Source organism: Saimiri boliviensis, chromosome 6 (genome assembly GCF_048565385.1).
Source record: "Saimiri boliviensis isolate mSaiBol1 chromosome 6, mSaiBol1.pri, whole genome shotgun sequence".
In the NCBI taxonomy this organism is placed as follows: Eukaryota; Metazoa; Chordata; class Mammalia; order Primates; family Cebidae; genus Saimiri; species Saimiri boliviensis.
The window spans coordinates 59,703,238-59,720,158 of record NC_133454.1 but is presented as its reverse complement, the minus strand read 5'-3'; the positions used below and the strand labels follow the sequence as shown (position 1 = coordinate 59,720,158).

The 16,921-nt window shown below is 37.9% G+C and overlaps 1 protein-coding gene and 1 pseudogene across 1 annotated transcript; both read left to right on the top strand.

Annotated features, from left to right (window-relative positions):
* Positions 1-3,151: 3,151 nt before the first annotated feature.
* Positions 3,152-4,024, top strand: LOC101046479 (olfactory receptor 8C8-like). Its single transcript, XM_074400282.1, has one exon. It carries the CDS (start codon positions 3,152-3,154, stop codon positions 4,022-4,024), a length of 873 nt encoding a protein of 290 aa, XP_074256383.1.
* A 4,513-nt stretch (positions 4,025-8,537) lies between these two features.
* LOC101046795 (olfactory receptor 8B3-like) lies at positions 8,538-9,647 on the top strand (annotated as a pseudogene).
* The last annotated feature ends 7,274 nt before the right edge of the window (positions 9,648-16,921 follow it).

Sequence of the window (16,921 nt, the reverse complement as noted above, 5' to 3'; positions counted from 1 at the left end):
AAACTTAATTAAAATGAGATTGTCTATTTATCAGGAAAGTATTCATAGGCAAAGTACAGGCTGGAAAAATATTTTTAACTAAATATTAGATAAAGATATTGTGTCCACATATATAATACACAGCTCAACTCATTAATTAAAAGATAGATATCTCAACTCATTGATTGAAAGATATATCAAAAAAGAACATTTAATAAACAGGCAAATGATTTGACTGATGTAACCTAAAGAAGCTTGTCCAATCCACAGCCCATGGACCCCATTCAGCTCAAGGTGGCTTTGAATACAACCCAACAGAAATTTGTAAACTTTCTTAAATATTATGAGATTTTTTGTGTGACTTTTAAAAAGTGTTAGTATTAGTGTATTTTATGTGTGGCCTACGATAATTCTTCTTCCACTGTGACCCATGGAAGCCAAAAAATTGGAAACCCCTGTCCTAAAGGAAGACATGCAAATCAATAAACACCTGCCAATGTGCTTAATTTGCTGCAACCTCTTTGAAGTATAGTGAATAACTGGATAGCACTCCCTTACCTGCTGGTCTATCCCAGTGTGGTTGTTGATTTAAGCTATGTCCTCCAGTTAACTTTATCAGTATTAAAGCTGGAATTTTGGGTTGGGCATGGTGGCTCACACCTGCAATCCCAGCACTTTGGGAGGCCAAAATGGGTGGATCTCTTCAGGCCAGGAGTTCAAGACCAGCCTGGCCAACATAGTGAAACCCTGTCTCTACTAAAAATACAAAAACTAGCCGGGTGTGGTGGCGCACACCTGTAATCCCAGCTACTTGGGAGGCTAAGGCAGAAGGATCACTTGGACCTTGGAGGTGAAGATTGTAGTGAGATGAGATCACATCATAGCACTCCAGCCTGGGTGACAGAGTGAGACTCTGTCTCAAAAACAAACAAACAAAAAGAAACAACTATGAAATTGATTCGTCTCTATGACTGCATGTACTGAGAAAAGATTTACATGTATACGAAGCTATAAAGGAATAAGGAAAAAATATATAGAATTATAAGAAAAAATAAGAACAATTATATATTTGATAATTTTTTTGTGAATAGTGTTTTAAAAATAGGCTTAACAAGGTAATACAGGAACATTGTTATAACCAAATTTATGATTATAACCCTATTGGTAGGAATTGATATTGGGGAGCAGGAAGAGGAGGTGTGTGTGGTAGACTTGAAAAGGTCCAAATTTTCACCTTTAATGAGTCTAAGTTAGAAAACTCTTAGAGTAATCCAAATTGGAGATGGAGAGAGACTGTGAAAGCTGTAGAATTGAGAGAAAGTCCAGATCATTCAAAGGAATGGATTCTCCAGGATGCGGAGACTGGAAGAGATAGTAAGGGAGAAGAAGGAGCTTGAGTTTAGTTTTGTTGATTGTGTGCACAGATAGTGACAAAAATAATTTATAAAATGATGACCTGCAAAGGAGCAGCCCTGCGAATTCTAAGAAAACACTGAATTCAATTTGGGGCACTTTGAACTTGAGACACATAAATAGACATAAAGTATAACTTTCCAAAAAACAGTTACGGCAGAAGTCCAGGCTATACAGACGGAGCAGTGATTCTCAAATACAGGCAGTGTTGCTCCCCAGGGGATGTCTAACAATGGAGAAAATTCTGATTTAATGATTAGTGTGTCTGTGTGATGGAAGGGTGAGTATCACTGGCATCTAATGGGTACGATCAGGGATGCTGTTTGTCCTGTGCTACACAGGACAGCCCCACAACCAAAACTTACTCAAATGTAAAAAGTACCAAGATCAAGATACCCTGATTTATATACATATGGATGAATAACAGGGGTCGGGGTGCCAACACCTGTCAGGTTCTTTTGATGTGCGAGGCACATTTCTAACACTTTATGTAAATGAACTTATGTAATTCCCACAATAATGTTATGAGATAGTTTTTAAATTAACCTTAGCTTATAGATTGCATAGGTTATATAGATACAAATACATATACAAGGGGCAAATAAGTTCTATCACTTGTCTGAGGTCTCAGAGGAAGTTAACAAGTCTGGATTTAAACTCAGCCTGACTTGAGGGCCCACTCCCATTTCCTCAACCATTTTGCTACATCTCTATTGAGGCAAAATCCACAAGCATGTATAGTGTTAAAGCTATGATCTAATATTTACTAACGCAATCCCAGGGTCTTTTGGGAAGGTAGCAGAAATGGCAACTGACTCTGTCCCGGATATTTCCCCTGCAGAATTTTGCACAGACTCCAGGGGATGATGACAAAGTGAGGCACTCACCCTTCTGCATTGGGGATTAGGACTTCCTGATGTCAAATTATAAACTGAGTGGAACACTGAGTCCCAAAGGAGCCAATGTTGGATCTGTGACAGGTTGTAAACACACGGTTGGTAATATTTACCCTCAAGGGGCTCATTAAAGTTGGTAGGAAATCACAAAGCAGAGAATAAATTTTTGTGCTTCTCACCAACTTGCCCAGAATGACGGGACATGGAACAGATTTTCATTCCAGTCATCTGACTTTAGGAGGCTTCTATACAGTGGTTGTTTTCCTGCATGCAAGTGAAGAGAAGCTTCTGGGAAATTCTCAAACAGAAATTATGCCATAATCCCTAGAATATCTCTTCTAGCATGTTGAAGCCAGAGGTCTGTGCTGTTGGCAATTGCCTCCTTCATTATCAGAAACTTTGACCCTTTCAGGACTGTGAGGAGGAAGGGTCCTGAAGGTCTGAAGCAGTGAGTCCTCCAAGGATAGAAAGGTAAGATTGAATCACTTTTGCCCTGGTAATTTCCTTTCAAACTCAAAACTATGTAAATCAAAGGTTCTGGGGGAACACCATCTATTCATTGCTTTTCCCATCTCTAATGCTTAGAGAAGCTTGAGGAGAATGGAGGGAATTACGTACAGGCACCCTGGGAGGTCTACAGAATTCTCACTGTCAGACACACTACATGACAGGGGAGAAAGGCAGGAAAAGGAAATTCTAAGGAATCACCATAGAAAGTATTAAGCCTTGGGTGCCTTGCTATGTGTCTTCAGACATCCCTGGGGTTGTAAACCAGTAGATTCAGCTCTCCCTCTGGAGACAGAGTGAGGGTCCGTTATTAATGCTTTTTACCCCTGTTCCTGCACATCACACCCAACGAGTGAATGGCTGTGGAAAATGACTCTTCAGTGACCGAGTTTATTTTTATGGGATTAACAGAGCAACCTGAGCTCCAGCTGCCCCTCTTTTTCCTGTTTTTGGTGAACTACATGATCACCATGGTGGGCAACTTGAGTTTAATTAATCTAATTTGCCTGAATTCACACCTTCACACTCCCATGTATTTTTTCCGTCTCAATCTGTCTTTCATCGATCTCTGTTATTCATTTGTCTTTACCCCCAAAATGCTGATGAGCTTTATTTCAGAGAGAAGCATCATCTCCTTTCCAGGATGCATGAGTCAGCTCTTTTTCTTCGGCTGTTTTGTCAACTCCGAGTGCTGCGTGCTGACAGCCATGGCCTATGATCGCTATGTGGCCATCTGCAAACCCCTTCTGTACACGGTCACCATGTCCCCTCAAATCTGTTCTCTGATGATGTTTGGTTCATATGTAATGGGGTTTGCTGGGGCCGTGGTCCACACAGGGTGTACGATGAGGCTCATCTTTTGTGACTCCAATGTCATCAACCATTACATGTGTGACATCTTCCCACTGCTTCAGCTCTCCTGCAGCAGCACCTATGCCAATGAACTGGTGATGTCTATTACTGTGGGCACAGTTGTTACAGTATCAAGCATCATTATCTTACTCTCTTATGCTTTGATTCTTTTCAACATCCTTCACATGTTCTCAGCTAAGGGTTGGTCCAAAGCCATCAGTACCTGTGGCTCCCACATAATAACTGTTGGCCTATTCTATGGATTTGGGAAGCTCACTCATGTTAAGTCATCATCTGATGGGTCTATGGGTCAGGGGAAGTTTCTCTCAGTGTTTTACACAAATGTGGTACCCATGTTGAACCCCCCTCATTTATAGCCTCAGGAACAAGGATGTCAAATTTGCTCTAAAGAAAATCCTAAAGAAAATTACAAAGTGAGTAGAGCCAATGGTGCTGCCTTAGCCCCTTCTCCAATTATTGAGTCTTCCTCTCTCTTCCTGCTCCTCCTCATCTGCTTCATCTTGTTCTTCTTTTCCTTCTCTGCATCTTTTTTTCTAAAATCTTGTTGGCAAGATTTCTCCCTTTCTTCTCTCACTATGCAATGTAACTGTGTGGGTCTATTCTTGGACAGAAGAGTTGTCCTCAGTGCCAAGGTGGCCCAAACCTGAGCTTTATTTCACATAGTGAGGCAGGAGACTAGCAAAGGAAGTCAGGGGTTAAGGGGACCCACTGGACATAGGTTAGCTTAAGCAGCAGGAGAAGCAAAACATGCAAGACAGCAGAAGTAGAACATATGAAATAAGGGTGTAAGGAGCAAGCAGATAAGGGAGTAAGCAGTGAGTTGGAACATGCAATATAAGAGAAATAAGTTGGAAGGACTTGCAGTAGCAATTTTGTCATGAGAAGTGAAAGTAAAGGTGAGTGATTTGGTCAGAAGAGATAAAGTAAGGTTAAGCAAGGATGAGCAATTAGCTTACAAGAAATAAAGTGAGGTTGAGGCACAATGAGGGAAAAGCAAGGATGAGCAATTCACTTACAGAAGAAAAAGTGAGGTTAAGGGAGTGAGAAAGAAAAGGCCGTGAAATGTAATGAACCAGGGCTGATACCACTTGTGGGTCAGCCTGATCCATTGTGAATCATGTCATGCTTAATGAACACTTTGCTGCTTTGCTATTTGCACGTGTGTCATGTCCAATTCTTTGTTCATGGCACCAAGAACCTGGGACTTCACAATATTAGTCAGTAACAATACCAGGTGGAGATGCTGAGCTAATGTATTTTTCTGTCTAAGGATAACCCTACCTACTATTTTTTCTTATGTGTCTTCCTCATCGAAGGTATGCCAGGGAGTTGGATACTGTCTGACAAGTTCATTTAATTCTTGCTTTTCTGAAACAAATACATAGAGCTCTTTCCTGTTTCATTAGTTTTATTATTTATAACTACATTAAAAGAGAGAAGGGGTGATAAAAATTGTGGACAAGGTAAAGTTGTAAAAATCTCCAGAATTTTTTGGGGTTATTTTAAGAGTGGTTCTTATTCTGGATTTCTAGCCTCACATCCGTAATTGACCTGCATACCTTATTGGACCAAGGTTCCGTTCTTACAGATGTTGACAGATGGATAGGCTTACCACTCTATCCACCCTTTTCAAGTCCTACCAATAATGACAATACAGTGATCAACTTATATTTTGTTGTACTAGGATTGACATTGTTACCACCTTGTCCATGTCCATAATGTCTGTGGATTGTGATTGTGATTAAAAGTTTCACAATGATATTCTTTCCAGAAGAAGAAAGTGTCATATATAATGAGTGTCAAGATTCTCTGTCTACCTAGCTGTGTAATCGGGGTTCTTATTTGGAAAAAGAGATCTAATAAATACTTCTTTAAAAAATCAAACAAAATTATATGGCACAAATTTGCCTGACTGATATTGAGATTTATTCTTTCAAAATGTAAATTTGACTTCTTTTTTTCTCTAAGAATTAAAAATGAAATCTGAGGTCCATGCTGTGTGCTGCATTTTAACAAATCCCTTTACATTTAGGTCTCCTTATCCTGTTTTCTAGATTTCTATTAAGCCCAAAGACTGGTATTCAATCACTTTACTCTGCAGGATAGATCACATGTTAGGTCATAGATAAGTCTGGAGAAATGTAAGAAGATCAAAATCATCCCACGTATCTTTTATGACCACAAAGAAATCAAACTAAGAATGAATTACAGTAAGAAAATGGGAAAATTTGGGAATATGTATTATGAAACTATATACTCTTAAACATTGAGTCAAAGAGGATATCAAAAGGGAATTAAAAAATACCTAGAGACACAAAAACGAAAACACCAAAATTCATGGGATGCAGCAAAAGCAGTATTTAGAGAGAAATTTATAGAAAAAAAAACCCTACATTAAAAAATTAAAAAGATATCAAATTAGCAATCTAGTCTTTTACCTCAAGGAACCAGGGAAAAAAAAGAACAAAATAAGATTGTTAAACCTGAAATTGGAAGAAGGAAGAAAATAATAAATATTTGACTAAAAATAAGTCAAACAGATAATAGGAAAACAATAACTAATTGACAAAAATAAATTTGTTTTTTGGAAAAGAAAAAGTAAACAATATTGAGAAACCCTAAGTTAGACTAACCAAGAAAAAATAAAAGGGAGATGACTTCTTGTGATGTTTTTGTCTGCCTTTGGTATGAGGGTAATGCTGCCCTCATAAATTAAATTTGGGAGTGTTTCTTCCTTTTCCTTTTTTTTTTTTTTTTTTTTTTTTGGAAGAATTTGGGAAGGATTGGCATGAATTCTTTGAATGTTTGGTAGAATTAACCAGTTATCTTTGTTCACAGTAGCTGTCAGATGTCCAGAGTATGACAGATCTGGCCAGTGCTGTGAAAGAAGCAAGGGAGAAGCCAGTTGATCAGGTAGCCCCCAGATACGCTGGATTATTGGACTTCAGATTCACCTCTTTCTCAGGGAAATGCTGAGAGCTGGAGTTTTTAAACTGCTAGTGTCTGTGTTGATCCTTGGGGAGGGGCCGTGGAGATTATTAGACAAAACCACCAAATCTGTTTAGATTTCCTGGAAAGTAGCTTGTCGTCTGGATAGCCCCAGAAAAGGAGGGACTTTTGGAAAAGCAGTCCATCTCTTTTCCTCACTAGGAAGAAGTTGGGAGGGTTTTCTTTTTCAAGTCTTATTTCTGTTCTGAGCTGAGGGGGTGGCTATGCTGTATGCTAGTCTATATTTCCTTCTGTTCTCACTGAACTCTGTTGTCAGAGCAGGCCATGTCCTGTGTTCTGTCAGTGCTGTGACACAGGCAAAATAAGAGCCAGTCCTCTGGATAACCTGCAGAAAAGTCTGGGCACTGGATGCACGGTGTGTCTCAATACCCTTCCCAAGGAAAAGGTTTTGCCTGGTTGCATGGTGCTCTGCCAGGAATGGGGATTATGGCAGAAAGAACATTTGCATTCAAATGTTCCACCAAAATCAGTATGACTGGTTTTATGCTTTAGTGGGGTGTAGGAATATTATAACTAGGTTTAGAAGTCTGGCAAATGGAATCTGCCCATGAATTGTGCAGAATTACTTTGTTCATGGGGGAAGGAGAATTGAGTTTCCTGTTACACCATCTTGCTGACTGAGAAATAAGAGTTTATTTCTGGCTCTGCCTTGGTGGATGTAAAATCCCTAGAGTAAAGGAAAAATGTGAGCAAAATGCTGAGTCCCTAAAGAACTAAAGATAGATTATGGTCCAGAGTGTAAATACAATCCCCTTATTTCCCTATTACTCTTAGAATCTGTTCCTTGGGGAGTAGACTGAGCAAGCTTCTATCCTGCTTATAACAAAGTGCATTGTATCATTAAACTCACAATAAATCTTCTGGTGTGACAACTGTGATAATATTATTATCACACATCTTTATTGAAGATTTTTTTACCTGCTGCTTGAGAGAAACCAAAATTAAAATCATAAATTATGATGTATATATCAGGAGCATTTTCAGAACCTATTAGAAATAATGTCTGGATTGTATCTTAGAGAAAACAAGACCTTAGAGCTTGAAATTGCCCTTCCAGAACCACAAGGGTAAGGAAACAATAAGAAAACGCAAAATTTTTCAGGCACAAGAAGGGTGAGTTTCTCAATTCCCTTTATATTAATGTCTTACTTGCTTTGTGGTGGAATTCCAGGGAATCTAAGACATTCTACTTTATTTTCCACCCTGATACTCAAATGCAACTGGTGGAAGAATCTGTTCAAGGTGGGAGCTGAGAATGTTCAGGGACATAAGAGACTCAGAGAATGACAAGTTTGGTCGATAGTTTCTATAAATCAGATTCTCCCTTTTTTCAATTCATAACTTTTTTCTGTGACTTAGGGGCAGTACCTTAGCTATTTCTAGGTTCTGTTGCTTTTCTCTTGGAGTACAAACAATGTTCTTGGTTCACCCTCTGACCTGAGTCATATTAGACACTGATACCAGGTTGCTGAGGTGCCTGCCTCTAATTTTATTGGTGAGGGAAGAAATCAAGTGAATTAAGAAATGATGAAATGAGGGAAGGACAATTCTGTTGGGATCCACCCTTTTCTCTTCCCCCTTGGTATTTCCAGCAGTCTTGCTTGCATACGGCAGCAACTGGTCCTCTTTGTATAGGGTTGGCTCTTTGCTATATTTATCTTAGTAAGACTCTGACAAGAGGAAGTCAGTGCCACTCAATTTCATGACAGTGGTAAAGTCAGATTCTGTGGGTCCAGGCTGGGCTAGTTTCAAATAATCCCAGTAATATCTTATGTTGGGGGAGAAAATATTGTGAGAGGAACTGCGTTGTCCTCTAATGCAACCCTTTTCGCTTGTGTCCACAGAGTCTCTTAGAGAAGAATGAATCCTGGAAATGGCTCTTTGGTGACTGAATTCATTTTGGTGGGGTTAACAGACCGGCCAGATCTCCAAATTTCCCTGTTTCTACTGTTTCTAATAATGTATATGATCACTCTGATAGGAAATTTGGGTTTGGTAACTCTAATTGGGCTGAATTCACACCTTCACACCCCCATGTACTTTTTTTCTCTTTAACCTGTCTTCCCTAGACCTCTGTTATTCTTCTGTGTTTACACCCAAAATGCTGATGAACTTCATATCACAGAAGAATATTATCTCCTACAAGGGATGCATGATCCAGCTTTTCTTTTTCTGTTTCATTGCCATTTCTGAATGTTATGTGCTGACCTCAATGGCCTATGATCTCTGTGTGGCTATCTGTAACCCACTTCTGTATCACCTTGCAATGTCCCCTACAGTGTGCTCCAGTCTTATGCTTGGTTCCTATCTGACGGCCTTCTCTGGGGCCATGGCCCACACTGGATGCATGCTGAGACTGACCTTCTGTGAGGCAAACACCATCAATCACTACTTCTGTGACATCCTCCCTCTGCTCCAGCATTCCTGCACCAGCACCTACATCAATGAGCTGGTGGTTTTCATTGTGGTCGGCATCAACATCATTGTGCCCACTGTCACCATCTTTATCTCTTAAGGTTTCATCCTCTCCAGTATTCTTCATATCAGCTCCAAGGAGGGCAGGTCCAAAGACTTCAGCACTTGTAGTTCCCACATAATTGCTGTTTCTCTGTTCTTTGGATCAGGTGCATTTATGTATCTCAACCCATCTTCTGCTGGGTCTATGGATAAGAGAAAAATCTCTTCTGTCTTTTATACCAATGTTGTTCCCATGCTGAACCCCTTAATCTTTTTTTTAAAATTTTTTTATTGCATTTTAGGTTTTGGGGTACATGTGAAGAATATGTAAGATTGTTGCATAGGTACACACATGGTAGTGTGATTTGCTGCCTTCCTCCCCCTCACCTTTATCTGTCATTTCTCCCCATGCTATCTCTCCTTACCTCCCCGCCCCACCCACGTCCCTCTAGATTAAGGAACAAAGATTTTAACTTTGCCCTCAGAAAAGCCATAAGTAGGAGAAAATATTGATCTGAGGTAGTATCTCTCTGTATTACTTACAGGGCAGGAAGTCTCTGTATTTTATTATAATAATTTAAGAAGGGATTTTTTTACTTTTGCTTCTTATCATGGTGATGGTTAGTTGAGTATCCTCTCAATTTACCTTCAATGTTTTTAATAATAGGTTTTCTTCCTCCCCATTATGTGTGCATTTTTCTCCTCTTTCATCATTTTTTCCTGCTTAATAGTAAAGTTAAGGAAATTTTTATTTTTATTTTTTTCATTAATAGTATGGACTTTCTTGTTTTCTCCCGGAAAAGATGAACAGTTTTACAAACAAACAAATGAAGTAAAACTAGGATGACAATGTGCCACTGGTGGCTACTGGTAATGTGTCATTGAAAACATGAATCACACAACCTGTCCCCACTCTTGTTTCTTCATCCTCTACTGGGCAGCATCATGTATCCTTCAATTGCCAGTTTTTCTAGGATACACAGGTTCTCCAAGGCCTGTCAAACGCAACCCAGTTTGCAGTTGTAAATACTATGCCTTAAACTTCTTTTGGCATACATTTTACACTCACCTTTGTACACCCAGGGTAGCTCATGGCACATGATCAACATAAATTTTTTGAATGGAAAATACGTTGAAGCTCAGAAAGGTTAATAATTTTCTTAAAATTATACAGACTCTTCATGAAAAAGTCTAGAATAAACTAATAGTCTCCTGATTTTAATTCTACTATTCTTTCTGATATACTTTCTACTTACTTTATTTTATTATATTTATTCACTAAGCATTGAATATTAAATGAGAAAACATTTCTTTTAGATAATTGAGTATGCTTTGTTTCTAGACTTATATAAATTTCTTTCAGGATGGCTGTTGCTTTCTTTGTTTGTTATGGAAAACAGCTTTATTTTTCTTTTTACTTTAAAAGAGGAGGCCTGTTGAGGTGGGTTAGGTGAGAGATAATTGGTTCATGTAGAAACTTGATTTCTTTTTATACAAGATTTAAAGCAAAAACAACTTGAAATATTTTGACATGCATATAATTCAGAGAATAGGGGCATGGAAGAGACAGAAGCCCTACAACATGTCATTAAGCCAGGATTCAAAGAGACACACAGCCAAGAAATAGGAGGTCCCTCTATAGAGGACTGTAAATGAGAATTTAGAAACCACATTTCAATCTGAATTTGTATCTGTTGTGTAGACTACTGTAATTATCCTTCACTTTCATAAAATTTGATAAGGTATAATCCACAATAAGCATATGTTAATACTGTTTTGGGAGTGAATGTGAAAACACATGACTACATTTGTAGGGAGCCAGGAGAAGATAGAATAGAAACTTCAGGAAAATTGTGAGTGGTGATTGAAACACAAGAAGAAGGAATTTAGAATGTAAAAGGAAAACTGAAGCTCCTACCTATGATGCTTTTCTCTAAATTTGAAGGCCATAAAAATATTTTGGTGATCACAGAATTTTTCTCAGTTTGATGCAGGAAGGCTTAAGTTATCTGATATTAAAGAAAGGTTAAACCTAAGGGCTGGAGGATTGGAAACAACTAAATCACTCATTTTTTTGGTGGGTGAGTGCTTTCATTCGCTATTTTCACATGGTACTAAAACCTTATATTACAGTTACAAGAGCAATGATATTTTGGAGGAAATGTTTGATGAATGAACTAAACTGTTACAATTTCTTTTCTAGAATAGGATGTTGCATTCGTTTCCCTCTAGAAAAACAGGCAAGAGATGACTGCTTTTAAAATCCTGTCATTTGTAACAACATGGATGGAACTGGAGGTCACTATGTTAAGTGAAATAAGCCAGGCACAAAAAGACAAATGTCACGTGCTCTCACTTATTTGTGGGATCTGAAAACCACAACAATTGAATCATGGATACAGAGAGTAGAAAGATGCTATTGATGCTCAGGATTAGGTTTAGAATGAGTGTGACTGGGTGCACTACGGTGGTTAAGAACTGACAAAAATTAATGGGCGTTTTGAGTTCTACATCCCTATACTTTCTCAAGTTGCTGTGTCAGTTGAAACTCACCCTGCATTCCCCTTTACAGAGACTTCTTACACTGCACACAAGCACAAATGTACAGTAAGCATTTTGTACTCACTAATGTCTAGAAACTTGTTGCAATGTGCTATATGTCACCAACATAGGTAAGGCACTCTAAGGAGGAAGGTATAAAGGTAGATTTTCATAAAACAACATAGAGTTAGATCCTACATGTAGGTAGATTCTAAAGTAGTCTTATATAATAGAAATTATTCCTGAAAATGGATTATTTTGGCATCATGTTGATGATCAGACTTGCGTGGTATTTTTCCGTAACTCTACCACAGTCCTCCCTCTAGAATTTAGAACATTTCACTGTTAATTCAGCTCTGTACTAGATGAAGTAGTTTATACTTAAGGCCATGTTATAGAAAATATGCACCTTGAAACATTAAAATCTGTATAAGGAGATTTTACATCTGAGACAGAGCCTATGTCTTCCTCAGTGAGGAGGATGCTGTTGGAATCACTTACACTGTTTAAAGACTCTTTGACATAGAGTTCAATTAACTCACTGCAAACATCAGTATAGAGACATGTGCAGGTATCACAGCTGCTCTTTGGAGGAGAGTTGTGCAGTGTCCTCCATACTGTCCCATTGCCAGTCTCTATGCTCTCCATTGAAGAACTGAAAGGTAAACAAGGGAGGAAATCTTAGATCTCATTTTATATGATGGGCTGGTGCTCAGAGACGTTCACGGCTTGTTTCAAACCACAACCTGTAAGATGTAGAGCTGAGACTAACACTTGAGTATTTGACTCTAAATTTAACAGGTTTTATTTTTCAATTATATGAAATTTCTCTACTTTTAAAAATTGGTGAAAAATGAACAATAACTGCATTAAATAAAAAGTGCATTGGAATACAAATAACAGTAAAATACTCAAATAAGAAAAATGTTTTACATTTTATATTATACAGCTCTATTGGATAATTTAGAATGTATGATTCTATTCTTGTTTTATATCAGCCTATACAATAAATAGAAATACATAAGGGTGGCCTAAGTAATGATTATTGTTTTAGTTGCTTACAAACTCCCAGGGTCAGCTGCAAGTTCCTATGTTCAAGATCTTATTTAATCTCATCTCAGTGATAATTGTTAGGCACCATTACGATTAGCCCAGTCTGGCAGAAATTGCTGCTGTTCATTCTACTTTCAGAACACACACTTCCCAGTTTTTCCTGCAGTGCATTATAGTATGTGACTCATGAACACCATTCCAGGTAAGAATGTGCCCTTTTCATGATCTTTTTGTCCTTCTTTAGGTCGGATGCAAAGGATAAGGCCCTAGTTAGGTGACAAATCCATAAAGAAAGTCAGGAAGTGACTGCAATCAAGTATAGAGAAAGAGTGGGAGGATGGTTGGTAGTGAAATCAAGTAGGAGTACGTTGAGGGGCTTGAGATACTGGTAATGTTCTATATGTATACCTGCATGGTGGTTATAAGCTGTTCATTTTATGTAATTGGTAAATGTGCATATTTTATATGCCTTATGCATGTATTTATGCTAAACTTAACAATTAATTGAGGCTACAAATCTTTGATAGCACTCTACTTAAACTGAAAATTAAGCTAATCCATAAGCAAACACTGAAATTAATGCCCAATATACACGAACAGCCTTAGTACAGAACAGATCGCATAGAAGAAGACCAGTAGAAGTAGCAAAACACAGCAGAGTAATCCAGGCCCAAACAGGGAAGAGACTAGTCCCTTTACTAACCCAATGAAGAATTTCCACTCGTGTCTGTGGGAAGAAGAAAGTCATTGTACAATCCCTTGTACAGATTTGTAGTATGTTAGATGTCATTATGTTTAAGTTCATGGCATATTAACAACGGTAGAATTCTTATTCCCTATTATGTAATTTCATTTTCTTCACGTTTTCTGAATTCTTGATAAATATTTTTCTTAATAAACTTATCCATGCACTATTTTTGACAGATTTGTGATGAAAATAATAAAAGGATATAGAAATACAGAAATATTTAGGCCTATGGAAAAATACCATGCTTTGAAAGCTAGACTTGTTACAAAACACAATGACTGAATCAGAACTGGGTATCACAAATTATAATTCGAGTTCAGAGATTATTCAGCAGTAACTTTGTGTTGAGTCCCAGAATATTGAGTTAGAGCATTTTCTATTTCACCTCCCTAGAGAAGCATTGCTCCTGGAGTAGGATAACCCTGAATTGGAAGGTGGAAAGCAGGTTGATTCAGTTAAGAATAGTGGAGACTGGCCTTTGCATGTATATACTCATAATACAATCATTGTAAATTTTTAAAATGTAGGTGATACAGGAACAGAAAACCAAACACTGCATGTTCTCACTCATAAGTGGAAGCTGAACAATGAGAACACATGGACACAGGGAGGGGAACATCACACACTGGGGCCTGTCAGAGGTTGGGGGTTAGGGGAGGGATAGCATCAGGAGAAACACTTAAAAGCGATGACGGGTTGGTGGGTGCAGTAAACCACCATGGCATGTGTATACCTATGGAACAAACCTGCATGTTCTGCACATGTCTCCAAGAATTTAAAGTGTAATTTTAAAAAGATAAATAAATAAATAAATAAATATAGGTAATAGACACAAGATTAATATCCAGTATGGTTTATAATTAAATAAAAAGTGAGATAATAGTACCACTGAAAATGGGAAATTCCGGAGTCTATTGAAGGATTGCACAGTAAGCTGCAGCCAATTTCATCTCTTAGCACAGTAGCAGCTACACGCACTCCACCATCCAGCCCCCTGGCAGCCAGTCGTGCTAATGTTCCAGGAACAGCTTGCACACAGCTTGAGAAAGCTAGAGGAGGGAAAAAGGACACCGCACTCTGCTCTGATTGCTGCTCTAACTATAGATTTGCAAACAAGACTTTGGCCATTTTTGTTGCACCTCTTACCCTGTTGCAAGCCCCTCCCTTACTGGCTTAGGTAACTTCCAGGGGATTTAAAAATTAGTGATCTTTTCCCTTTTTCATTTTTCTCTTTTCACCTTTCATGAGCCAGATATCAAAAACGAGGACATGCAAAAGCAACTGTTTATAAAGGGGAAATCTGAAAGTCATTGTGCATGCCAGAAAAAGTTGTAGGCTTAGAAAAGAACTGAGAGGACATTTAGTTTACTCCTCTGACTGATGTTTGATACAGGAAACCTACAACAATTCAAAAAACTAAAAACAAAAAATAAACAAAAGAAAAAAATAGCAAACTCTGGTAAGAGGAAGAATATGGCTTTAGGATTTACTACATTATTAGATTCATATGTCCATTTTTCAACAAAAAATACAAAGTATACAAAGAAACAGGAATATAAGGCCTATTAAATGGAATAAATAAACAGAAACCGTCATTGAGAAAGATCTCATGAGCAATCTACTAGACAAGTCTTTCCAACAGCTGTCTTAAAGATGTTCGAAGAATGTAAGGAAAATTAAAGAAAGTCAAAAGTCAATAAAATGATGTATGAATGAAATAGAAATAAAGAGAAAACTAAAAAGAAACAAAAAATCTGAAGTTTAAAAGTACAATAAATGAAATTTAAAAATTACTAATGGTATCAAAAGGCAGAAGAAAGAATTTGTGAAGATAGGTCAATAAAAACTATGTCTGAGAAACAGAAAGCAGCATTATTTACAATACATAAAACATGGAAACAACTCAGATGCCTTTTGACTGATAAATAAATAATCAAAATGTGGTATATACATACAATAAAGTATTATTCAGCCCTACAAAGAAAGGAAATTCTGACGTATGTTACAACAGGGTTGAACCTGGAGGATATTGTGCTACATGAAATGTCAGTCACAAAAAGACAAATGTTGTATGATTCCACTCATTTGAGGTGGAGTAGTCAAAATCATAACATAGAAAGTAGAATTATGAGTGTCAAGAGCTGGGAGAAGGAGAGAATGTGGAGTTATTGTTTAATGGATAAAGAATTTCAGTTTTACAAGAGGAATAGAATCCTTGAGATAGATGATAATGACGGTAGCACATTGTAAGTGTATTTAATACCACTGAATTGTATGCTTAAAATATTTAAAATGGTAGATTTTGTTTATATTTTATCACAGTAAAAATGGGGAAAAATAAAGCGGTTTGTTCTAAAAGATTATATAGTATTACAGATAGTATGATTATAAATGTCATAATGTTAAAATTACATGTGTGTAGGTGACATGTGTGTTAGCATGTAATGTATTTTTGGAGAAGTATTTCAAATAAGACATGAGTCCTGTGTTAGCTACGTCAATTAAAAGACCAAAAAGCACTATGAGAAAGAAGAGTGAAGAGAATTTTTCTACCTCATCTGCCCTAGGGGAAACGTGCAATCTGATACAAAATTTTGAGTGGAGTACTGTCTCCAAATATATCAGGATCAAAACATCTTCATCCATGTGTAAAAATTCCATTATTCTCTTATCAGATTTGAATTATGTAGGGGCTTTGGGAAGCCTCTATATCAAGCCCCTGATAGCTTGAAGCAAAGAATAAAGTTTACATGATGTTATCTGTCATTACACTTCAAAAACTGAGTGATGTTTGATTTTTGTTTTGTCGTTTAATGATTACTTTTGGACAAAATTATGGTTAAAATCCTAATTTTCTGGACTTCCCACCATACTCAGATGCTCATAAAAGAAAGCAGGGTAGGGTGACTGTCCCTAAGCAGGGCTCTCCAGCTACAGGTAATGCTTTTTAACACCCCCCATGTAACTGTGAAGGTATGTAACAGTTTGAACCCAGCCAGCCTCTTGCATCTAAAGATGGCCACCTATCTCACAACTACTTAGAGGTGCTGGAGAAAGTGTACTCCAGTAGGCCTGAATTTAAAAGTAAGCCAGCCGGGTGTGGTGGCTCACGCCTGTAATCCCAGCACTTTGGGAGGCCGAGGCGGGTGGACCACGAGGTCAAGAGATCGAGACCATCCTGGTCAACATGGTGAAACCCCGTCTCTACTAAAAATACAAAAAATTAGCTGGGCATGGTGGCTCGTGCCTGTAGTCCCAGCTACTCAGGAGCCTGAGGCAGGAGAATTGCCTGAGCCCAGGAGGCGGAGGTTGCGGTGAGCCGAGATCGCGCCATTGCACTCCAGCCTGGGTAACAAGGGCGAAATTATATAATAAATATAATTTATTTATTATAAATAAATAAAAAATAAAAATAAATAAAAAAGGGAAACCTATTAAAAATGGT